This window comes from Ascaphus truei, chromosome 13, assembly GCF_040206685.1.
Source record: "Ascaphus truei isolate aAscTru1 chromosome 13, aAscTru1.hap1, whole genome shotgun sequence".
In the NCBI taxonomy this organism is placed as follows: Eukaryota; Metazoa; Chordata; class Amphibia; order Anura; family Ascaphidae; genus Ascaphus; species Ascaphus truei.
In genome coordinates this window covers 5,090,162-5,114,340 of record NC_134495.1, presented here as the reverse complement: position 1 = coordinate 5,114,340, position 24,179 = coordinate 5,090,162, and the positions used below count along the sequence as shown (strand labels likewise).

Sequence of the window (24,179 nt, the reverse complement as noted above, 5' to 3'; positions counted from 1 at the left end):
CGGTTCTGTAGGTGTGTTATTATACCTGGTGGTTCTGTTGGTGTGTTACAATACCTGGTGGTTCTGTAGGTGTGTTACAATACCTGGCGGTTCTGTAGGTGTGTTACAATATCTGGTGGTTCTGTAGGTGTGTTACAATACCTGGCGGTTCTGTAGGTGTGTTACAATACCTGGCGGTTCTGTAGGTGTGTTATTATACCTGGTGGTTCTGTTGGTGTGTTACAATACCTGGTGGTTCTGTAGGTGTGTTACAATACCTGGCGGTTCTGTAGGTGTGTTACAATACCTGGCGGTTCTGTAGGTGTGTTACAGTACCTGGCAGTTCTGTAGGTGTGTTACAATACCTGGCGGTTCTGTAGGTGTGTTACAGTACCTGGCAGTTCTGTAGGTGTGTTACAATACCTGGTGGTTCTGTAGGTGTGTTACAATACCTGGTGGTTCTGTTGGTGTGTTACAATACCTGGTGGTTCTGTAGGTGTGTTACACTACTGGCGGTTCTGTAGGTGTGTTACAGTACCTGGTGGTCTGTAGGTGTGTTACAATACTGGCGGTTCTGTAGGTGTGTTACAGTACCTGGTGGTTCTGTAGGTGTGTTACAATACCTGGTGGTCTGTAGGTGTGTTACAATACTGGCGGTTCTGTAGGTGTGTTACAGTACCTGGTGGTTCTGTAGGTGTGTTACAATACCTGGTGGTTCTGTTGGTGTGTTACAATACCTGGTGGTTCTGTAGGTGTGTTACAATACCTGGTGGTTCTGTAGGTGTGTTACAATACCTGGTGGTTCTGTAGGTGTGTTACAGTACCTGGCGGTTCTGTAGGTGTGTTACAGTACCTGGTGTGTCTGTAGGTGTGTTACAATACCTGGTGGTTCTGTTGGTGTGTTACAATACCTGATGGTTCTGTAGGTGTGTTACAGTACCTGGCGGTTCTGTAGGTGTGTTACAGTACCTGGTGGTTCTGTAGGTGTGTTACAATACCTGGTGGTTCTGTAGGTGTGCCAGATATGCTTCTTGTGATCCCCGATTGTGCTGCAATAGTGACGTGTAACAGCAGCTCTGCTCTGTTCATCAAACTCTTCACCAATATTTTGGTTTTCGCCATGGGATGGGATGATTTCTGAATTAGGGAGTTCACCTCTTGGAAGAACTTCTCTCTGACGTGAAGAAAATATAATTTAAAAAAAAGTCCTTTTCATATAGTACAGGGGTTCACACTCCAGTCTTCAAGAACAGGTCAGGTTTTAACGATATCCCTATTTCAGCACATGTGGCTCAATCAAAATGACTGGACCACTGATTGAGTCACCAGTGCTAAAGCCGGGATATACATAAAACCTGACCTGTTGGGGGTTCTTGAGGACTGCCGTTGGGAACCATGAAATAGTAGAACTCAGACTTCAACAGAAGCATCTCTATTTAATATGCAACACTACATCTTTATATAGAACTCTATATAAACACATTTTACAATGCATTGCCGGACTCTAATATTGCACGAAGACAATGAAAAACTGCTGCTTTAAATAGCAATCCCCTCTGCTGACTCCCTCCTTTATCTTAGGTGATCCAAACTAGTGCGGTCACCGTGTGTAAGACATGTTTTTCTTTCATCAGTATATGACCACACATTTCTGATTGGCGCGCCGGCAGCTCCTTGTTGGAACTTCCGGAAGTGCCAAAACATCAAAGGTGGAAAGACAGCCGTGGCTCTGCTGCAGGGGAACTGCATTGTTCATGCGAGTTAAAAGCAAGTGATGTCAAAAACATTCTAACAGGAAGTTGATGCTGAGTGGCCATTGTACTACACGGCTAACATATTCGTTTTGTTGTACAAAGTTGTGACACACCAGGGTATTGCAACACACTGGCTTACAATTATTTATTATAATAAATAGAAACCCTGGGCAAAGAACCTTAAAATACCTTCATTTAGTTATAGCACAATAAATGGACCAATGTTTGAACCCCACCCGGAAGGCATAAATCTCTGCTTATTTACGCTTTGGCTTCTGCCTATTCGGAGAGCAGCCATTACACTTGAAATTAGTGTTCAGTAACATAGTAGGTTGCATCAGTATATGGCTGAGAATCACTGCGGTTTAGAAAGTTTCTTTCTGGATGTCACTTACCGCAGAGACAGAACCATATTCTCTGAATCGCTTCCATCATTGGGGATTTCTTTCATGGAACATAGCAGCTCCAGCTCTTTCATTTTGCTCTACGGATTTACAAACACATGGTTGGTATAAATCGGCTTTATCGCTGTACATGTTTTACACAATAAGGACCAATGGTTCAGAAACTAAAAAGCTAACATCCTTGCAGTGTAGAGCTAATGTTTCCGTCCTTTGGGAGAAACCCTGTCTGCTGCTTACCTCGTTAAAGTGATAGTCGTAAAAGAACGGAGCGTTGTTCTCCAGTTTTCCATTCAAAGCATCTTCCACTTCACTTTGCCACTTCTGCTCCAATTCTGCAACACTCTTAAATACAGAACAAACAGCGACTGAGTCCTGTGTCAATCCAGTAACCAAGCAGGTCCTAGCTTTTTTTTTTAGCCAACAGCAATGGGTTTGAACCTGTGTCCCGTGGAACCCTGGGGTTTCATTAGAGTTTAACATCTCGAATGCCACATTTGGTAATGTTTGAGATTTTATTCTTGAAGACCCAATGATTTATTTGTTCATTGAAAAAGTTTATTAAATGTTTTATTTGACTATAAATCATATAATTATGGAGAAACCGGTTAGTCTATTTGGAATACTATTTATACAGACATATTATAAAGGATTTGGGTTTTAATAAAGTCATTAATAAAGGGTAATACTTACCTGCTTGTCCACTAACAGTTATATTCGCTAATTAGACGTCTGTGGAGAGCAACTACACTAGTATACCGAATTGATTTATCGCTAGCTCACCTAACCACTTCAGTATGTTTTTTTTTTTAATGTTTGAATGCTTTTTATGTGTTTTTAATCGTGATCAATTGTAATTACCTAATAAAATTTTATTATTTTTTCTGAGCTTATCCGGTTGAGAAGGGCCATATTTTGTCCCACTATAAGGTATTGATACCGATAGACTATTGTAAGTCTTACTATTGTACCCTAACATTGAGTGCTCAATATATGAGGGAGCCTTTTTTTGATCCTTTTGGGATCTACTCTGAAATACGTTTTAATAAAGTCCCAATAAATGTGTATACGGCCTTCATCCAACATGATTTCTGTATATCCATAAGCATGGACCAGTTTCTCATCCTGATCACTTCTCATTGTGGTTTAGACATGGATATCCATCAGCTGCCATAATACAAACTATATACTTGGCACAAAGTCTTCTTCAGTTCTTACCTGCAGCTGGCGCTCCATGGCATTCAGCTTCTTGAACGTTTCCCCCATAATTTTACACAATAAATCATACTCCTCGAGATGCTCCTCTCGATACTGAAAGTTCATCAAGGACTGCAAGGCATCAACCAAGTTCAAGTGCTTAATGACACAGGAAACGACCATTTCTTCCATCACATCGGGGTGGATAACTTCTCTGTGTGGAAGGATGGGAGGAATTAGAACTTAACATTTGCAATAAGTGTGTAAAAAATAGGGTAATATTTAGTGCACTAGCTAACCATATGCAAGGCACATCTGATAGGGACAAACGTCTGATTCAGCTTGAGTAGGACAGTATGTAAAGCTAACATGCTGTGAAGTTGTTTTCTCAGTGGTGGTGAAGATTTCCGATCCATATAAAAGAATGGGACTAAAATCTCCTCCTATACAGAAGAGGTCTTCACAACATTGAGCAGGACATGACCCATCCCAATCGCGAATCCCTCGCTAGGTTTCTTTAATCGCCACTATCCCGGCCACTCAACTTTCCTCATGTACATCAGAAAAATCAGGTTAGGGTGCCTAAAAGAACTAGCAAATGACATGAGACGAACCACATTAAAGAAGTATGGAAATACACGGGGGGTTGGCCCATTGGAAACTGAATGTGTGGGAAAGTGGCTACTAATGACTTGTTTTAGGTCATACTACACGATCTAAACCAAAAGTAGACAAGTGAAACTGATACTTTAAAAAACTTAATGGCAAGAAATACAAAATATCCATCCTCTTCCCCGAAACACCTTTTGGCCCCATCGTTATGATCATCATCAATTATTTGTAACATGGCAAATTATTAAAACATTAACATACACTGAAGCAAAACATTAGGAGCCAAAGAATCTCAGAAAAGCGTACACTCTTCCTCTCACTTAATGCTGCTTTATTATGAACTGGTAACATTTTAGCATCAAAAAGAATTCATTTGCTTTTAAGAGCAGGATTCATTAATTATCTGTATTGCTAAATGAATAATTCACGTTCCAATGAATAATGCCCGCACATACTTTATGCTTGGTCTGAATTGCGGTCGGGCACGCCCAGATATTTCCCTGAGCTTGATCATGATCCCGGGAGGCAGCCTAATTCTAGCCAGCTCAAAGTAGTTTCCTGCTGGTGGTAACAAGAGATCGGATGGGTATGTGAATTCTCTGTCTTCTTCTATGGTCAGGGGCAGCGGAGAAGGACTCGGGGTGAGAGCAGGAGATAACGCTCCGTTGGCTTCTACCTGCCACTGACATCTACAACAAAAAAATCACACATTAAGAGTCTTGTTTTATAACCACAACAATGCAGCACATTCAGAAAGTGACTGGTCACAAAGAGAAGACAAACGATCACTAACGGCTTTAAGAGAGGGCTAGATCTGTCCATGGAGAGAAAGTCCATAAATGGATCCTAGCAGCACGGACATATCAGGAGGCAACGAGTGAGTGATGCGCTCACCCAGAAGCCTCTAGTACTTGTCACCTGTGGAAGACAGGATACTGGGCTTGATGGACCATTGGGTATGGCCCAGTATTGGCAGATCTTATTTTATTATGGTAGATGTAAGGAAAGACTTCAGTAATTAAATGTCACTCTGAGTTTTAAAACATTAAACCTCATTTTCAGTCACAGTGTAAACCTAAAAACCCTTAAATACAATTCTGAGAAGAATTCCATTGCAGCATGGTTGGAATAATTTTTTTATTTGATAAAAACAAAGTAGTTACCAAGAATGTGAAAATTATCTGAAGTTTACTTCTTTGTTTTGTAGTGAATAAATAAGAGTGTGGCCTTTCAGACTCAAATGTTCATTAAATACATTTAAACTATTGACAAACGCCACTAAACCACTATTTATGATCCAATAATAATGGAAATATTTTGAGTCAAAATTAATTAAAAATTATTTTCCAGGTTAATTGAAGATTTTGGGGGTTTAACCCAAGTGTACGAAAAATGTTAATCAATTAAAACCGTCTAAAAATCCCGTTAATTTGAAAACGATTTAACGAAAGCTAAGTTTTATTGAGAAGGCAAAATAATAAAACGTCATTATAAGCTTTAATGACCCGTCTAGAGTAAAGACCCCTCTAGAGTCAAGACCCCTCTAGAGCCCCTTAGAGTAAAGACCCCTCTAGAGTAAAGACCCCTCTAGAGTAAAGACCCCTCTAGAGTAAAGACCCCTCTAGAGTAAAGACCCCTCTAGAGTAAAGACCCCTCTAGAGTAAAGACCCCTCTAGAGTCAAGACCCCTCTAGAGCCCCTTAGAGTAAAGACCCCTCTAGAGTAAAGACCCCCCTAGAGTTCAGGAATTTCTACTTCTACTTTCTACAACATTTATCCTGTGACTTTAAATATTGAAAACAATATTCCTTCAAGGTAATTAATATACTGACCTTTGTAAAAGTTTAGACCTTAGCAGATCTTGGCATGACCCTTCTTCTTTGGTAATATCTGGACCATTGTATAAGATGCGTAGCATAGAACAAGCCAACACAGACAGACCTAAAGCAAGGTCCACCAGGAATGGCAACCCTCCGGACACATCCTCTGAGGACTCCTGCCAAGGAAAAAGCAGCGTAACTCATTGAAATGAGGTCGCAAAGTCTATTATTAATAAATCAAAATGCTTCTTCTCTTTGCTCCTAATATAGTCCTGATATTTCATTGATGTTCTATGCATTTTTTTCAATAGCCCTTGATATAAATGGAAAAACAAACATTTAAAATATATAATATACTAGCTGAGAGCCCCGGCGTTGCCCGGGATGTTTGTGGTGTGGGTGTGGCATTTGGGTGGGGAGTGGTCCACGCGGCCCATGTGCGGTGGTAGTGCTGCGGTGGTAGTGCTGCTGTGGCTGTACTGATGGTGATTGTATCGGTGTGCTGATTTGGGAGGGTTTGGTGCTGATGTGGGGGTGCGGATGTGGGTGTGCCGATGGGGGAGGTGCAAAGGTGCCGATGTGTGAGTGCTGATGGTGTTGATGGGGGCTGGGAATGGCGGGGAGCAAAGAATGCCAGTGTGCTGGGGGGGCATGGGATACCGGTGTGCTGATGTGGTGGTGCTGGGGATAGTGTGTGTATACATTGTATGTGTGTGTGTGTGTGTATACATGTGTGTGTATGTGTACGTGTGTGTGTATACATGTGTGTGTGTATACATGTTTGTGTGTATACATTGTATGTGTGTGTGTGTATACACATGTGTGTGTGTATACACGTGTGTGTGTATACACGTGTGTGTGTATACACGTGTGTGTGTATACACGTGTGTGTGTGTATACATTGTGTGTGTGTATACATTGTGTGTATACACGTGTATACATGTTTGTGTGTGTGTATACATGTTTGTGTGTATACATTGTGTGTGTGTGTATACATTGTATGTGTGTGTGTATAAGTGTGTGTGTGTGTATACATGTGTGTGTGTATACATGTGTGTGTATACATTATGTGTGTGTATACCTGTGTGTGTATACGTGTGAGTGTATACGTGTGTGAGTGTATACGTGTGTGTATGTCTCCATATGTGTGTGTGTATGTCTCCACGTGTGTGTGTGTACGTGTACATGTGTGTGTCTACGTGTACGTGTGTGTGTCTACGTGTACGTGTGTGTGTCTACGTGCGTGTGTACGTGTGTGTGTGTGTGTGTGTGTGTCTGTGTTTGTGTATACGTGTGTGTGTTTGTGTCTACGTGTGTGTGTGTCTACGTGTGTGTGTGTGTGTGTGTGTGTGTGTGTGTCTACGTGTGTGTGTCTACGTGTATGTGTAGGGGGGGGTGGTGGGAAGGGGGGGGGAGGTGGTGGGAAGGGGGGGAGGTGGTGGGAAGGGGGGGGATGTGGTGGGAAGGGGGTGGGGGTGGTGGGAAGGGGGGGGGGTGGTGGGAAGGGGAGAAGGGGGGGGGGAGGTGGTGTGAAGGTGGGGGGAGGTGGTGAGGAGGGGGGAGGTGGTGGGAGGTTGTAAGGGGGGAGTGAAGGGAAGGTGAAGGTGGGGTGAAGGTGGGGGTGGAGGGGGGTGAAGGTGGAGGGGGGTGAAGGTGGGGATGGAGGGGGGTGAAGGTGGGTGAAGGTGGGGATGGAGGGGGGTGAAGGTGGGGGTGGAGGGGGGTGAAGGTGGGGGTGGAGGGGGGGTGAAGGGGGGGTGGAGGGGAGGTGAAGGGGGGAGTGGAGGGGAGGTGAAGGGGAGGTGAAGGGGGGGGTGGAGGGGAGGTGAAGGGGGGGGGTGGAGGGGAGGTGGAGGGGGGGTGAAGGGGAGGTGGAGTGAAGGGGAGGTGGAAGGGGGGTGAAGGGAGGTGGAGGGGAGGGGAAGCGGAGTGAGGGGAGGTAAGGGGTGGGTGAGGGGAGGTGAAGGGGGGTGAGGGTTGGGTGAAGGTAGGTGAAGGTCGCTCACTCACTCGTCCGGCAGGTCCCACGTGGATCTGAGGCGGGAGGCAGCGTGTTGTGGCCGCTCCCCCGCTGTGTCCCTGGCGCTCGCTCCCCCGCTGACTGTAGCGGCGCCGGGGGGGTGGAGGGGGGAGGGGGTGGAGGTGAGGGGTGGGTGAGGGGGGGTGAAGGGGGGTGAGGGGAGGTGAAGGCCGCTCACTCACTCGTCCGGCCGCTCCCACGTGGATCTGAGGCGGGAGGCCCGGTCCGCGCTTCCTCCGGTAGCGGCGCACGTGAGGGGGAGAGCAGGAGGCCCGGGCCGCGCCGCGAGGGAGGAGGAGGCTGTAGTTTGCTGCGGCGCACGGTGAGGGTGATGGTGCGGCTGGGGATGTTGCAGAGCGTGGGGATTTGGGTGAGGTGGGGAGGGGGGAGAGAGTGAGGGGCACCGGGAGTGGAGGGGGGGGGGGTGGTGTGTGTGTGTGTGTGTGTGTGTGTGTGTGTGTGTATGTGTGTGTATGTGTGTGTGTGTGTGTCCCTTTGGCCCGTCACTCCGCCTCAGGCCAATGAGAGGTGCGGGGGCGGGCAGGCCAAGGGACCAATGAGATTGCCGCTAGGGACGCAGACATACAGTGAACTCAGAAATATATAGTAGATATATTATATATATATACACATACATATATGTATCTCTTCAGTGAATCTAAATCTAGACACATGGATGTTCCACAGAAAACTTGTCTGCAATGTTACATAGTTGCATAGCTGCATAGCTGCATAGTTACATAGTTGCATAGCTCGATTCGTGCTATCGCGGCCCAACTGGCGATTCCTGGCTTTAATGTCATTGGCAGATATCACGGATCACGTTTTAAAAAATACCGGTCAAAATATCTTTTAACGTCGCTCTAACTCTTACGCAAACGTTTTCTCAGATACCAAACCAATCAGTAGCCTTAAAGAATTCTAGTACTTGTGGTCCCATTGTCCAGAGTAGTATGCTGTTATATCAGGAGCACACGTACAACCGCAGTTTTACAAAGTCATTTCAGAGTGCCATGCTGGTTGAGGAATTAGCGCAGTAGTTCTGTATCTTATTTGCATGTTAACACCCCTCACTTATTCTTCAAATAGCGCAGCACTCTCCTGTAATGCTATGCCTGTCTATGTAAGAGCTAGACTAAATAATCGTTTCTCAGATGTTGTTATTTTACGTAAAATTCAAATGCAATGTTGTTAGCTTATATATTTGTTTAAGTTTAGAGTTGCATTTCTTTGTGTCTGTTACAAATAAAAAACATGCTTTGTACCACAGTAATAAACGTGAACGTACCTGGGCTCTGACGGTGCAAGAGAAACCCCACATAGCCTTATCTGGAGTGTTGTGTTCACGTCCACTTCTCATTTCAAAGGAGAATGTGACAGTATCTCCCTCCACCTAACAATCAAAACAAATCAAAACACACACAGCTATAAGGATACATCATTCAGCATGCTGGCAGCGGGGAGCGCGGGGTGGGCTGAAATTCCGTCGCGAGACATGAAAATCCCATATTTTGGCCAAACAGCTTCTGATATCAGATGGCCACAGTGCAGATCAGACTAGGTATAACGCATTATCATCTGTGTCTAAGCAAACTTCAAGTCATGCTCATGTGTAAATGCTAGGTAATATCAAATTAATCTCTTGTAATTAACGGGGCTCTCATTAAGGAAGAGATTCATCAACATATTTATGCACAGGATTTACATTCCCTCCACAAACACCAAGCTAAGCGACGTACTCATGAAATGGTGGCAGCTGTTAGCGCACAGTAACAGATGCAGCCATGAAATGGTGGCAGCTGTTAGCGCACAGTAACGGGTACAGTCATGAATAGCCATTAAGGCAAGATAACCGCTGACACTGCTTCATGAACAAGGACCTTCATTCTTTGGCGAGATAATAACCAAAAAGGTAGTCATGTGGCACTCTCGCTGCATTCATAATATATCCTCAACCATTCGTAATAAAACAGGTTGTTTTTTTCTTCCATTAAAAAGCACAATGTTTTAGCAAAAGCTGAAAGTAAATGATGCCCAACGCGTTTCAGTTACTTCCAGCCTGTGCCCAGGCAAGGTATCCTAATCCCTGTGCTCACGGACACAGTCTGTGCAAGGTATCCTAATCCCTGTGCTCACGGATACAGTCTGTGCAAGGTATCCTAATCCTTGTGCTACCCGGACCCAGTCTGTGCAAGGTATCCTAATCCCTGTGCTCCCCGGACCCAGTCTGTGCAAGGTATCCTAATCCCTGTGCTCCCGGACCCAGTCTGTGCAAGGTATCCTAATCCCTGTGCTCCCGGACCCAGTCTGTGCAAGGTATCCTAATCCCTGTGCTCCCCGGACCCAGTCTGTGCAAGGTATCCTAATCCCTGTGCTCCCCGGACCCAGTCTGTGCAAGGTATCCTAATCCCTGTGCTCCCGGACCCAGTCTGTGCAAGGTATCCTAATCCCTGTGCTCCCGGACCCAGTCTGTGCAAGGTATCCTAATCCCTGTGCTCCCGGACCCAGTCTGTGCAAGGTATCCTAATCCCTGTGCTCCCCGGACCCAGTCTGTGCAAGGTATCCTAATCCCTGTGCTCCCGGACCCAGTCTGTGCAAGGTATCCTAATCCCCGTGCTCCCCGGACCCAGTCTGTGCAAGGTATCCTAATCCCTGTGCTCCCGGACCCAGTCTGTGCAAGGTATCCTAATCCCTGTGCTCCCGGACCCAGTCTGTGCAAGGTATCCTAATCCCTGTGCTCCCCGGACCCAGTCTGTGCAAGGTATCCTAATCCCTGTGCTCCCGGACCCAGTCTGTGCAAGGTATCCTAATCCCTGTGCTCCCGGACCCAGTCTGTGCAAGGTATCCTAATCCCTGTGCTCCCGGACCCAGTCTGTGCAAGGTATCCTAATCCCTGTGCTCCCGGACCCAGTCTGTGCAAGGTATCCTAATCCCTGTGCTCCCCGGACCCAGTCTGTGCAAGGTATCCTAATCCCTGTGCTCCCCGGACCCAGTCTGTGCAAGGTATCCTAATCCCTGTGCTCCCGGACCCAGTCTGTGCAAGGTATCCTAATCCCTGTGCTCCCCGGACCCAGTCTGTGCAAGGTATCCTAATCCCTGTGCTCCCCGGACCCAGTCTGTGCAAGGTATCCTAATCCCTGTGCTCCCCGGACCCAGTCTGTGCAAGGTATCCTAATCCCTGTGCTCCCGGACCCAGTCTGTGCAAGGTATCCTAATCCCTGTGCTCCCGGACCAAGTCTGTGCAAGTTATCATAATCCCTGTGCTCCCGGACCCAGTCTGTGCAAGGTATCCTAATCCCTGTGCTCCCCGGACCCAGTCTGTGCAAGGTATCCTAATCCCTGTGCTCCCCGGACCCAGTCTGTGCAAGGTATCCTAATCCCCGTGCTCCCCGGACCCAGTCTGTGCAAAGTATCCTAATCCCTGTGCTCCCCGGACCCAGTCTGTGCAAGGTATCCTAATCCCTGTGCTCCCGGACCCAGTCTGTGCAAGGTATCCTAATCCCTGTGCTCCCCGGACCCAGTCTGTGCAAGGTATCCTAATCCCTGTGCTCCCCGGGCCCAGTCTGTGCAAGGTATCCTAATCCCTGTGCTCCCGGACCCAGTCTGTGCAAGGTTATCCTAATCCTCATGCTCCCGCACCCAGTCTGTGCACGGAGCCTAATCCCTGTGCTCCCGGACGCAGTCTGTGCAAGGTATCCTAATCCCCGTGCTCCCGGACCCAGTCTGTGCAAGGTATCCTAATCCCCGTGCTCCCGGACCCAGTCTGTGCAAGGTATCCTAATCCCTGTGCTCCCGGACCCAGTCTGTGCAAGGTATCCTAATCCCTGTGCTCCCCGGACCCAGTCTGTGCAAGGTATCCTAATCCCTGTGCTCCCGGACCCAGTCTGTGCAGTATCCTAATCCCTGTGCTCCCCGGACCCAGTCTGTGCAAGGTATCCTAATCCCTGTGCTCCCCGGACCCAGTCTGTGCAAGGTATCCTAATCCCTGTGCTCCCGGACCCAGTCTGTGCAAGGTATCCTAATCCCCGTGCTCCCGGACCCAGTCTGTGCAAGGTATCCTAATCCCTGTGCTCCCGGACCCAGTCTGTGCAAGGTATCCTAATCCCCGTGCTCCCGGACCCAGTCTGTGCAAGGTATCCTAATCCCCGTGCTCCCGGACCCAGTCTGTGCAAGGTATCCTAATCCCTGTGCTCCCCGGACTCAGTCTGTGCAAGGTATCCTAATCCCTGTGCTCCCGGACCCAGTCTGTGCAAGGTATCCTAATCCCTGTGCTCCCCGGACCCAGTCTGTGCAAGGTATCCTAATCCCTGTGCTCCCCGGACCCAGTCTGTGCAAGGTATCCTAATCCCTGTGCTCCCGGACCTAGTCTGTGCAAGGTATCCTAATCCCTGTGCTCCCGGGATCCAGTCTGTGCAAGGTATTCTAATCCCTGTGCTCCCGGACCTAGTCTGTGCAAGGTATCCTAATCCCTGTGCTCCCGGACCCAGTCTGTGCAAAGTATCCTAATCCCTGTGCTCCCGGGATCCAGTCTGTGCAAGGTATCCTAATCCCTGTGCTCCCGGACCCAGTCTGTGCAAGGTATCCTAATCCCTGTGCTCCCCGGACTCAGTCTGTGCAAGGTATCCTAATCCCTGTGCTCCCGGACCCAGTCTGTGCAAGGTATCCTAATCCCTGTGCTCCCCGGACCCAGTCTGTGCAAGGTATCCTAATCCCTGTGCTCCCCGGACCCAGTCTGTGCAAGGTATCCTAATCCCTGTGCTCCCGGACCTAGTCTGTGCAAGGTATCCTAATCCCTGTGCTCCCGGGATCCAGTCTGTGCAAGGTATTCTAATCCCTGTGCTCCCGGACCTAGTCTGTGCAAGGTATCCTAATCCCTGTGCTCCCGGACCCAGTCTGTGCAAAGTATCCTAATCCCTGTGCTCCCGGGATCCAGTCTGTGCAAGGTATCCTAATCCCTGTGCTCCCGGACCCAGTCTGTGCAAGGTATCCTAATCCCTGTGCTCCCCGGACCCAGTCTGTGCAAGGTATCCTAATCCCTGTGCTCCCGGACCCAGTCTGTGCAAGGTATCCTAATCCCCGTGCTCCCGGACCCAGTCTGTGCAAGGTATCCTAATCCCTGTGCTCCCGGACCCAGTCTGTGCAAGGTATCCTAATCCCCGTGCTCCCGGACCCAGTCTGTGCAAGGTATCCTAATCCCTGTGCTCCCGGACCTAGTCTGTGCAAGGTATCCTAATCCCTGTGCTCCCGGGATCCAGTCTGTGCAAGGTATTCTAATCCCTGTGCTCCCGGACCTAGTCTGTGCAAGGTATCCTAATCCCTGTGCTCCCGGACCCAGTCTGTGCAAAGTATCCTAATCCCTGTGCTCCCGGGATCCAGTCTGTGCAAGGTATCCTAATCCCTGTGCTCCCGGACCCAGTCTGTGCAAGGTATCCTAATCCCTGTGCTCACGGACCCAGTCTGTGCACGGTATCCTAATCCCTGTGCTCCCGGACCCAGTCTGTGCACGGTATCCTAATCCCTGTGCTCCCGGACCCAGTCTGTGCAAGGTATCCTAATCCCTGTACTCCCCGTACCCAGTCTGTGCAAGGTATCCTAATCCCTGTGCTCCCCGGACCCAGTCTGTGCAAATTATCATAATCCCTGTGCTCCCGGACCCAGTCTGTGCACGGTATCCTAATCCCTGTGCTCCCCGGACCCAGTCTGTGCAAGGTATCCTAATCCCTGTGCTCCCGGACCCAGTCTGTGCACGGTATCCTAATCCCTGTGCTCCCGGACCCAGTCTGTGCACGGTATCCTAATCCCTGTGCTCCCCGGACCCAGTCTGTGCAAGGTATCCTAATCCCCATGCTCCCGGACCCAGTCTGTGCACGGTATCCTTATCCCTGTGCTCCCGGACCCAGTCTGTGCAAGGTATCCTAATCCCCGTGCTCCCGGACCCAGTCTGTGCAAGGTATCCTAATCCCTGTGCTCCCCGGACCCAGTCTGTGCAAGGTATCCTAATCCCTGTGCTCCCGGACCCAGTCTGTGCAAGGTATCCTAATCCCTGTGCTCCCCGGACCCAGTCTGTGCAAGGTATCCTAATCCCTGTGCTCCCCGGACCCAGTCTGTGCAAGGTATCCTAATCCCCGTGCTCCCCGGACCCAGTCTGTGCAAGGTATCCTAATCCCCGTGCTCCCCGGACCCAGTCTGTGCAAGGTATCCTAATCCCTGTGCTCCCCGGACCCAGTCTGTGCAAGGTGTCCTAATCCCTGTGCTCCCGGACCCAGTCTGTGCAAGGTATCCTAATCCCTGTGCTCCCGGACCCAGTCTGTGCAAGGTATCCTAATCCCCGTGCTCCCGGACCCAGTCTGTGCAAGGTATCCTACTCCCTGTGCTCCCGGACCCAGTCTGTGCAAGGTATCCTAATCCCTGTGCTCCCCTGACCCAGTCTGTGCAAGGTATCCTAATCCCTGTGCTCCCGGACCCAGTCTGTGCACGGTATCCTTATCCCTGTGCTCCCCGGACCCAGTCTGTGCAAGGTATCCTAATCCCTGTGCTCCCCGGACCCAGTCTGTGCAAGGTATCCTAATCCCTGTGCTCCCGGACCCAGTCTGTGCAAGGTATCCTAATCCCTGTGCTCCCGGACCCAGTCTGTGCAAGGTATCCTAATCCCTGTGCTCCCCGGACCCAGTCTGTGCAAGGTATCCTAATCCCTGTGCTCCCCGGACCCAGTCTGTGCAAGGTATCCTAATCCCTGTGCTCCCGGACCCAGTCTGTGCAAGGTATCCTAATCCCTGTGCTCCCCGGACCCAGTCTGTGCAAGGTATCCTAATCCCTGTGCTCCCCGGACCCAGTCTGTGCAAGGTATCCTAATCCCTGTGCTCCCCGGACCCAGTCTGTGCAAGGTATCCTAATCCCTGTGCTCCCGGACCCAGTCTGTGCAAGGTATCCTAATCCCTGTGCTCCCGGACCCAGTCTGTGCAAGGTATCCTAATCCCCGTGCTCCCGGACCCAGTCTGTGCAAGGTATCCTACTCCCTGTGCTCCCAGACCCAGTCTGTGCAAGGTATCCTAATCCCTGTGCTCCCCGGACCCAGTCTGTGCAAGGTATCCTAATCCCTGTGCTCCCGGACCCAGTCAGTGCACGGTATCCTTATCCCTGTGCTCCCCGGACCCAGTCTGTGCAAGGTATCCTAATCCCTGTGCTCCCCGGACCCAGTCTGTGCAAGGTATCCTAATCCCTGTGCTCCCGGACCCAGTCTGTGCAAGGTATCCTAATCCCTGTGCTCCCGGACCCAGTCTGTGCAAGGTATCCTAATCCCTGTGCTCCCCGGACCCAGTCTGTGCAAGGTATCCTAATCCCTGTGCTCCCGGACCCAGTCTGTGCAAGGTATCCTAATCCCTGTGCTCCCGGACCCAGTCTGTGCAAGGTATCCTAATCCCTGTGCTCCCCGGACCCAGTCTGTGCAAGGTATCCTAATCCCTGTGCTCCCCGGACCCAGTCTGTGCAAGGTATCCTAATCCCTGTGCTCCCGGACCCAGTCTGTGCAAGGTATCCTAATCCCTGTGCTCCCCGGACCCAGTCTGTGCAAGGTATCCTAATCCCTGTGCTCCCCGGACCCAGTCTGTGCAAGGTATCCTAATCCCTGTGCTCCCGGACCCAGTCTGTGCAAGGTATCCTAATCCCTGTGCTCCCCGGACCCAGTCTGTGCAAGGTATCCTAATCCCTGTGCTCCCCGGACCCAGTCTGTGCAAGGTATCCTAATCCCTGTGCTCCCCGGACCCAGTCTGTGCAAGGTATCCTAATCCCTGTGCTCCCCGGACCCAGTCTGTGCAAGGTATCCTAATCCCTGTGCTTCCGGACCGAGTCTGTGCAAGGTATCCTAATCCCTGTGCTCCCGGACCCAGTCTGTGCAAGGTATCCTAATCCCTGTGCTCCCCGGACCCAGTCTGTGCAAGGTATCCTAATCCCTGTGCTCCCGGACCCAGTCTGTGCAAGGTATCCTAATCCCTGTGCTCCCGGACCCAGTCTGTGCAAGGTATCCTAATCCCCGTGCTCCCGGACCCAGTCTGTGCACGGTATCCTTATCCCTGTGCTCCCCGGACCCAGTCTGTGCAAGGTATCCTAATCCCCGTGCTCCCCGGACCCAGTCTGTGCAAGGTATCCTAATCCCTGTGCTCCCCGGACCCAGTCTGTGCAAGGTATCCTAATCCCTGTGCTCCCGGACCCAGTCTGTGCAAGGTATCCTAATCCCTGTGCTCCCCGGACCCAGTCTGTGAAAGGTATCCTAATCCCTGTGCTCCCGGACCCAGTCTGTGCAAGGTATCCTAATCCCTGTGCTCCCCGGACCCAGTCTGTGCAAGGTATCCTAATCCCTGTGCTCCCGGACCCAGTCTGTGCAAGGTATCCTAATCCCTGTGCTCCCCGGACCCAGTCTGTGCAAGGTATCCTAATCCCTGTGCTCCCCGGACCCAGTCTGTGCAAGGTATCCTAATCCCTGTGCTCCCGGACCCAGTCTGTGCAAGGTATCCTAATCCCTGTGCTCCCCGGACCCAGTCTGTGCAAGGTATCCTAATCCCTGTGCTCCCCGGACCCAGTCTGTGCAAGGTATCCTAATCCCTGTGCTCCCCGGACCCAGTCTGTGCAAGGTATCCTAATCCCTGTGCTTCCGGACCCAGTCTGTGCAAGGTATCCTAATCCCTGTGCTCCCGGACCCAGTCTGTGCAAGGTATCCTAATCCCTGTGCTCCCGGACCCAGTCTGTGCAAGGTATCCTAATCCCCGTGCTCCCGGACCCAGTCTGTGCAAGGTATCCTAATCCCTGTGCTCCCGGACCCAGTCTGTGCAAGGTATCCTAATCCCTGTGCTCCCCGGACCCAGTCTGTGCAAGGTATCCTAATCCCTGTGCTCCCCGGACCCAGTCTGTGCAAGGTATCCTAATCCCTGTGCTCCCGGACCCAGTCTGTGCAAGATATCCTAATCCCTGTGCTCCCGGACCCAGTCTGTGCAAGGTATCCTAATCCCTGTGCTCCCCGGACCCAGTCTGTGCAAGGTATCCTAATCCCTGTGCTCCCGGACCCAGTCTGTGCAAGGTATCCTAATCCCTGTGCTCCCCGGACCCAGTCTGTGCAAGGTATCCTAATCCCTGTGCTCCCCGGATCCAGTCTGTGCAAGGTATCCTAATCCCTGTGCTCCCGGACCCAGTCTGTGCAAGGTATCCTAATCCCTGTGCTCCCCGGACCCAGTCTGTGCAAGGTATCCTAATCCCTGTGCTCCCGGACCCAGTCTGTGCAAGGTATACTAATCCCTGTGCTCCCCGGACCCAGTCTGTGCAAGGTATCCTAATCCCTGTGCTCCCCGGACCCAGTCTGTGCAAGGTATCCTAATCCCCATGCTCCCGGACCCAGTCTGTGCAAGGTATCCTAATCCCTGTGCTCCCCGGACCCAGTCTGTGCAAGGTATCCTAATCCCTGTGCTCCCGGACCCAGTCTGTGCAAGGTATCCTAATCCCTGTGCTCCCCGGACCCAGTCTGTGCAAGGTATCCTAATCCCTGTGCTCCCGGACCCAGTCTGTGCAAGGTATACTAATCCCTGTGCTCCCCGGACCCAGTCTGTGCAAGGTATCCTAATCCCTGTGCTCCCGGACCCAGTCTGTGCAAGGTATCCTAATCCCTGTGCTCCCCGGACCCAGTCTGTGCAAGGTATCCTAATCCCTCTACTCCCCGGACCCAGTCTGCGCAAGGTATCCTAATCCCTGTGCTCCCGGACCCAGTCTGTGCAAGGTATCCTAATCCCTGTGCTCCCCGGACCCACTCTGTGCAAGGTATCCTAATCCCTGTGCTCCCGGACCCAGTCTGTGCAAGGTATCCTAATCCCTGTGCTCCCCGGACCCAGTCTGTGCAAGGTATCCTAATCCCTGTGCTTCCGGACCCAGTCTGTGCAAGGTATCCTAATCCCTGTGCTCCCGGACCCAGTCTGTGCAAGGTATCCTAATCCCTGTGCTCTCGGACCCAGTCTGTGCAAGGTATCCTAATCCCCGTGCTCCCGGACCCAGTCTGTGCAAGGTATCCTAATCCCTGTGCTCCCGGACCCAGTCTGTGCAAGGTATCCTAATCCCTGTGCTCCCGGACCCAGTCTGTGCAAGGTATCCTAATCCCTGTGCTCCCCGGACCCAGTCTGTGCAAGGTATCCTAATCCCTGTGCTCCCCGGACCCAGTCTGTGCAAGGTATCCTAATCCCTGTGCTCCCGGACCCAGTCTGTGCAAGGTATCCTAATCCCTGTGCTCCCCGGACCCAGTCTGTGCAAGGTATCCTAATCCCCGTGCTCCCGGACCCAGTCTGTGCAAGGTATCCTAATCCCTGTGCTTCCGGACCCAGTCTGTGCAAGGTATCCTAATCCCTGTGCTCCCGGACCCAGTCTTTGCAAGGTATCCTAATCCCTGTGCTCCCCGGACCCAGTCTGTGCAAGGTATCCTAATCCCTGTGCTCCCCGGACCCAGTCTGTGCAAGGTATCCTAATCCCTGTGCTCCCCGGACCCAGTCTGTGCAAGGTATCCTAATCCCTGTGCTCCCCGGACCCAGTCTGTGCAAGGTATCCTAATCCCTGTGCTCCCCGGACCCAGTCTGTGCAAGGTATCCTAATCCCTGTGCTCCCCGGACCCAGTCTGTGCAAGGTATCCTAATCCCTGTGCTCCCGGACCCAGTCTGTGCAAGGTATCCTAATCCCTGTGCTCCCGGACCCAGTCTGTGCAAGGTATCCTAATCCTTGTGCTCCCCGGACCCAGTCTGTGCAAGGTATCCTAATCCCTGTGCTCCCGGACCCAGTCTGTGCAAGGTATCCTAATCCCTGTGCTCCCCGGACCCAGTCTGTGCAAGGTATCCTAATCCCTGTACTCCCCGGACCCAGTCTGTGCAAGGTATCCTAATCCCTGTGCTCCCCGGACCCAGTCTGTGCAAGGTATCCTAATCCTTGTACTCCCGGACCCAGTCTGTGCAAGGTATCCTAATCCCTGTGCTCCCCGGACCCAGTCTGTGCTAGGTATTCTAATCCCTGTGCTCCCGGGCCCAGTCTGTGCAAGGTATCCTAATCCCTGTGCTCCCGGACCCAGTCTGTGCAAGGTATCCTAATCCCTGTGCTCCCCGGACCCAGTCTGTGCAAGGTATCTTAATCCTTGTGCTCCCGGACCCAGTCTGTGCTAGGTATTCTAATCCCTGTGCTCCCGGGATCCAGTCTGTGCAAGGTATCCTAATCCCTGTGCTCCAGGACCCAGTCTGTGCAAGGTATCCTAATCCCTGTGCTCCCGGACCCAGTCTGTGCAAGGTATCCTAATCCCTGTGCTCCCGGACCCAGTCTGTGCAAGGTATCCTAATCCCTGTGCTCCCGGACCCAGTCTGTGCAAGGTATCCTAATCCCTGTGCTCCCGGACCCAGTCTGTGCAAGGTATCCTAATCCCTGTGCTCCCCGGACCCAGTCTGTGCAAGGTATCCTAATCCCTGTGCTCCCGGACCTAGTCTGTGCAAGGTATCCTAATCCCTGTGCTCCCGGGATCCAGTCTGTGCAAGGTATTCTAATCCCTGTGCTCCCGGACCTAGTCTGTGCAAGGTATCCTAATCCCTGTGCTCCCGGACCCAGTCTGTGCAAAGTATCCTAATCCCTGTGCTCCCGGGATCCAGTCTGTGCAAGGTATCCTAATCCCTGTGCTCCCGGACCCAGTCTGTGCAAGGTATCCTAATCCCTGTGCTCCCCGGACCCAGTCTGTGCAAGGTATCCTAATCCCTGTGCTCCCGGACCCAGTCTGTGCAAGGTATCCTAATCCCCGTGCTCCCGGACCCAGTCTGTGCAAGGTATCCTAATCCCTGTGCTCCCGGACCCAGTCTGTGCAAGGTATCCTAATCCCCGTGCTCCCGGACCCAGTCTGTGCAAGGTATCCTAATCCCTGTGCTCCCGGACCCAGTCTGTGCAAGGTATCCTAATCCCTGTGCTCCCCGGACTCAGTCTGTGCAAGGTATCCTAATCCCTGTGCTCCCGGACCCAGTCTGTGCAAGGTATCCTAATCCCTGTGCTCCCCGGACCCAGTCTGTGCAAGGTATCCTAATCCCTGTGCTCCCCGGACCCAGTCTGTGCAAGGTATCCTAATCCCTGTGCTCCCGGACCTAGTCTGTGCAAGGTATCCTAATCCCTGTGCTCCCGGGATCCAGTCTGTGCAAGGTATTCTAATCCCTGTGCTCCCGGACCTAGTCTGTGCAAGGTATCCTAATCCCTGTGCTCCCGGACCCAGTCTGTGCAAAGTATCCTAATCCCTGTGCTCCCGGGATCCAGTCTGTGCAAGGTATACTAATCCCTGTGCTCCCGGACCCAGTCTGTGCAAGGTATCCTAATCCCTGTGCTCACGGACCCAGTCTGTGCACGGTATCCTAATCCCTGTGCTCCCGGACCCAGTCTGTGCACGGTATCCTAATCCCTGTGCTCCCGGACCCAGTCTGTGCAAGGTATCCTAATCCCTGTACTCCCCGTACCCAGTCTGTGCAAGGTATCCTAATCCCTGTGCTCCCCGGACCCAGTCTGTGCAAATTATCATAATCCCTGTGCTCCCGGACCCAGTCTGTGCACGGTATCCTAATCCCTGTGCTCCCCGGACCCAGTCTGTGCAAGGTATCCTAATCCCTGTGCTCCCGGACCCAGTCTGTGCACGGTATCCTAATCCCTGTGCTCCCGGACCCAGTCTGTGCACGGTATCCTAATCCCTGTGCTCCCCGGACCCAGTCTGTGCAAGGTATCCTAATCCCCATGCTCCCGGACCCAGTCTGTGCACGGTATCCTTATCCCTGTGCTCCCGGACCCAGTCTGTGCAAGGTATCCTAATCCCCGTGCTCCCGGACCCAGTCTGTGCAAGGTATCCTAATCCCTGTGCTCCCCGGACCCAGTCTGTGCAAGGTATCCTAATCCCTGTGCTCCCGGACCCAGTCTGTGCAAGGTATCCTAATCCCTGTGCTCCCCGGACCCAGTCTGTGCAAGGTATCCTAATCCCTGTGCTCCCCGGACCCAGTCTGTGCAAGGTATCCTAATCCCCGTGCTCCCCGGACCCAGTCTGTGCAAGGTATCCTAATCCCCGTGCTCCCCGGACCCAGTCTGTGCAAGGTATCCTAATCCCTGTGCTCCCCGGACCCAGTCTGTGCAAGGTGTCCTAATCCCTGTGCTCCCGGACCCAGTCTGTGCAAGGTATCCTAATCCCTGTGCTCCCGGACCCAGTCTGTGCAAGGTATCCTAATCCCCGTGCTCCCGGACCCAGTCTGTGCAAGGTATCCTACTCCCTGTGCTCCCGGACCCAGTCTGTGCAAGGTATCCTAATCCCTGTGCTCCCGGACCCAGTCTGTGCAAGGTATCCTAATCCCTGTGCTCCCGGACCCAGTCTGTGCACGGTATCCTTATCCCTGTGCTCCCCGGACCCAGTCTGTGCAAGGTATCCTAATCCCTGTGCTCCCCGGACCCAGTCTGTGCAAGGTATCCTAATCCCTGTGCTCCCGGACCCAGTCTGTGCAAGGTATCCTAATCCCTGTGCTCCCGGACCCAGTCTGTGCAAGGTATCCTAATCCCTGTGCTCCCCGGACCCAGTCTGTGCAAGGTATCCTAATCCCTGTGCTCCCCGGACCCAGTCTGTGCAAGGTATCCTAATCCCTGTGCTCCCGGACCCAGTCTGTGCAAGGTATCCTAATCCCTGTGCTCCCCGGACCCAGTCTGTGCAAGGTATCCTAATCCCTGTGCTCCCCGGACCCAGTCTGTGCAAGGTATCCTAATCCCTGTGCTCCCCGGACCCAGTCTGTGCAAGGTATCCTAATCCCTGTGCTCCCGGACCCAGTCTGTGCAAGGTATCCTAATCCCTGTGCTCCCGGACCCAGTCTGTGCAAGGTATCCTAATCCCCGTGCTCCCGGACCCAGTCTGTGCAAGGTATCCTACTCCCTGTGCTCCCAGACCCAGTCTGTGCAAGGTATCCTAATCCCTGTGCTCCCCGGACCCAGTCTGTGCAAGGTATCCTAATCCCTGTGCTCCCGGACCCAGTCTGTGCACGGTATCCTTATCCCTGTGCTCCCCGGACCCAGTCTGTGCAAGGTATCCTAATCCCTGTGCTCCCCGGACCCAGTCTGTGCAAGGTATCCTAATCCCTGTGCTCCCGGACCCAGTCTGTGCAAGGTATCCTAATCCCTGTGCTCCCGGACCCAGTCTGTGCAAGGTATCCTAATCCCTGTGCTCCCCGGACCCAGTCTGTGCAAGGTATCCTAATCCCTGTGCTCCCGGACCCAGTCTGTGCAAGGTATCCTAATCCCTGTGCTCCCGGACCCAGTCTGTGCAAGGTATCCTAATCCCTGTGCTCCCCGGACCCAGTCTGTGCAAGGTATCTTAATCCCTGTGCTCCCCGGACCCAGTCTGTGCAAGGTATCCTAATCCCTGTGCTCCCGGACCCAGTCTGTGCAAGGTATCCTAATCCCTGTGCTCCCCGGACCCAGTCTGTGCAAGGTATCCTAATCCCTGTGCTCCCCGGACCCAGTCTGTGCAAGGTATCCTAATCCCTGTGCTCCCCGGACCCAGTCTGTGCAAGGTATCCTAATCCCTGTGCTCCCGGACCCAGTCTGTGCAAGGTATCCTAATCCCTGTGCTCCCCGGACCCAGTCTGTGCAAGGTATCCTAATCCCTGTGCTCCCCGGACCCAGTCTGTGCAAGGTATCCTAATCCCTGTGCTCCCCGGACCCAGTCTGTGCAAGGTATCCTAATCCCTGTGCTTCCGGACCGAGTCTGTGCAAGGTATCCTAATCCCTGTGCTCCCGGACCCAGTCTGTGCAAGGTATCCTAATCCCTGTGCTCCCCGGACCCAGTCTGTGCAAGGTATCCTAATCCCTGTGCTCCCCGGACCCAGTCTGTGCAAGGTATCCTAATCCCTGTGCTCCCCGGACCCAGTCTGTGCAAGGTATCCTAATCCCTGTGCTTCCGGACCGAGTCTGTGCAAGGTATCCTAATCCCTGTGCTCCCGGACCCAGTCTGTGCAAGGTATCCTAATCCCCGTGCTCCCGGACCCAGTCTGTGCAAGGTATCCTAATCCCTGTGCTCCCGGACCCAGTCTGTGCAAGGTATCCTAATCCCTGTGCTCCCCGGACCCAGTCTGTGCAAGGTATCCTAATCCCTGTGCTCCCGGACCCAGTCTGTGCAAGGTATCCTAATCCCTGTGCTCCCGGACCCAGTCTGTGCAAGGTATCCTAATCCCCGTGCTCCCGGACCCAGTCTGTGCACGGTATCCTTATCCCTGTGCTCCCCGGACCCAGTCTGTGCAAGGTATCCTAATCCCCGTGCTCCCCGGACCCAGTCTGTGCAAGGTATCCTAATCCCTGTGCTCCCCGGACCCAGTCTGTGCAAGGTATCCTAATCCCTGTGCTCCCGGACCCAGTCTGTGCAAGGTATCCTAATCCCTGTGCTCCCCGGACCCAGTCTGTGAAAGGTATCCTAATCCCTGTGCTCCCGGACCCAGTCTGTGCAAGGTATCCTAATCCCTGTGCTCCCCGGACCCAGTCTGTGCAAGGTATCCTAATCCCTGTGCTCCCGGACCCAGTCTGTGCAAGGTATCCTAATCCCTGTGCTCCCCGGACCCAGTCTGTGCAAGGTATCCTAATCCCTGTGCTCCCCGGACCCAGTCTGTGCAAGGTATCCTAATCCCTGTGCTCCCGGACCCAGTCTGTGCAAGGTATCCTAATCCCTGTGCTCCCCGGACCCAGTCTGTGCAAGGTATCCTAATCCCTGTGCTCCCCGGACCCAGTCTGTGCAAGGTATCCTAATCCCTGTGCTCCCCGGACCCAGTCTGTGCAAGGTATCCTAATCCCTGTGCTTCCGGACCCAGTCTGTGCAAGGTATCCTAATCCCTGTGCTCCCGGACCCAGTCTGTGCAAGGTATCCTAATCCCTGTGCTCCCGGACCCAGTCTGTGCAAGGTATCCTAATCCCCGTGCTCCCGGACCCAGTCTGTGCAAGGTATCCTAATCCCTGTGCTCCCGGACCCAGTCTGTGCAAGGTATCCTAATCCCTGTGCTCCCCGGACCCAGTCTGTGCAAGGTATCCTAATCCCTGTGCTCCCCGGACCCAGTCTGTGCAAGGTATCCTAATCCCTGTGCTCCCGGACCCAGTCTGTGCAAGATATCCTAATCCCTGTGCTCCCGGACCCAGTCTGTGCAAGGTATCCTAATCCCTGTGCTCCCCGGACCCAGTCTGTGCAAGGTATCCTAATCCCTGTGCTCCCGGACCCAGTCTGTGCAAGGTATCCTAATCCCTGTGCTCCCCGGACCCAGTCTGTGCAAGGTATCCTAATCCCTGTGCTCCCCGGATCCAGTCTGTGCAAGGTATCCTAATCCCTGTGCTCCCGGACCCAGTCTGTGCAAGGT

General features: G+C 52.4%; 1 protein-coding gene across 2 annotated transcripts in view; it reads right to left on the bottom strand.

Moving 5' to 3' along the window:
• The window catches only part of HECTD4 (HECT domain E3 ubiquitin protein ligase 4), a 170,654-nt gene that overhangs the window by 82,480 nt on the left and 63,995 nt on the right, over nucleotides 1–24,179 (bottom strand). For both annotated transcript variants that reach the window (XM_075568133.1, XM_075568134.1), the window contains exons 23-29: nucleotides 9,071–9,175; nucleotides 5,775–5,938; nucleotides 4,399–4,632; nucleotides 3,353–3,545; nucleotides 2,375–2,479; nucleotides 2,129–2,217; nucleotides 978–1,153 (exon numbers count right to left, since the gene is read on the bottom strand). In XM_075568133.1, coding sequence (XP_075424248.1) covers nucleotides 978–1,153; nucleotides 2,129–2,217; nucleotides 2,375–2,479; nucleotides 3,353–3,545; nucleotides 4,399–4,632; nucleotides 5,775–5,938; nucleotides 9,071–9,175 — 1,066 coding nt within the window. The remainder of the gene's footprint in view (nucleotides 1–977; nucleotides 1,154–2,128; nucleotides 2,218–2,374; nucleotides 2,480–3,352; nucleotides 3,546–4,398; nucleotides 4,633–5,774; nucleotides 5,939–9,070; nucleotides 9,176–24,179) is intronic.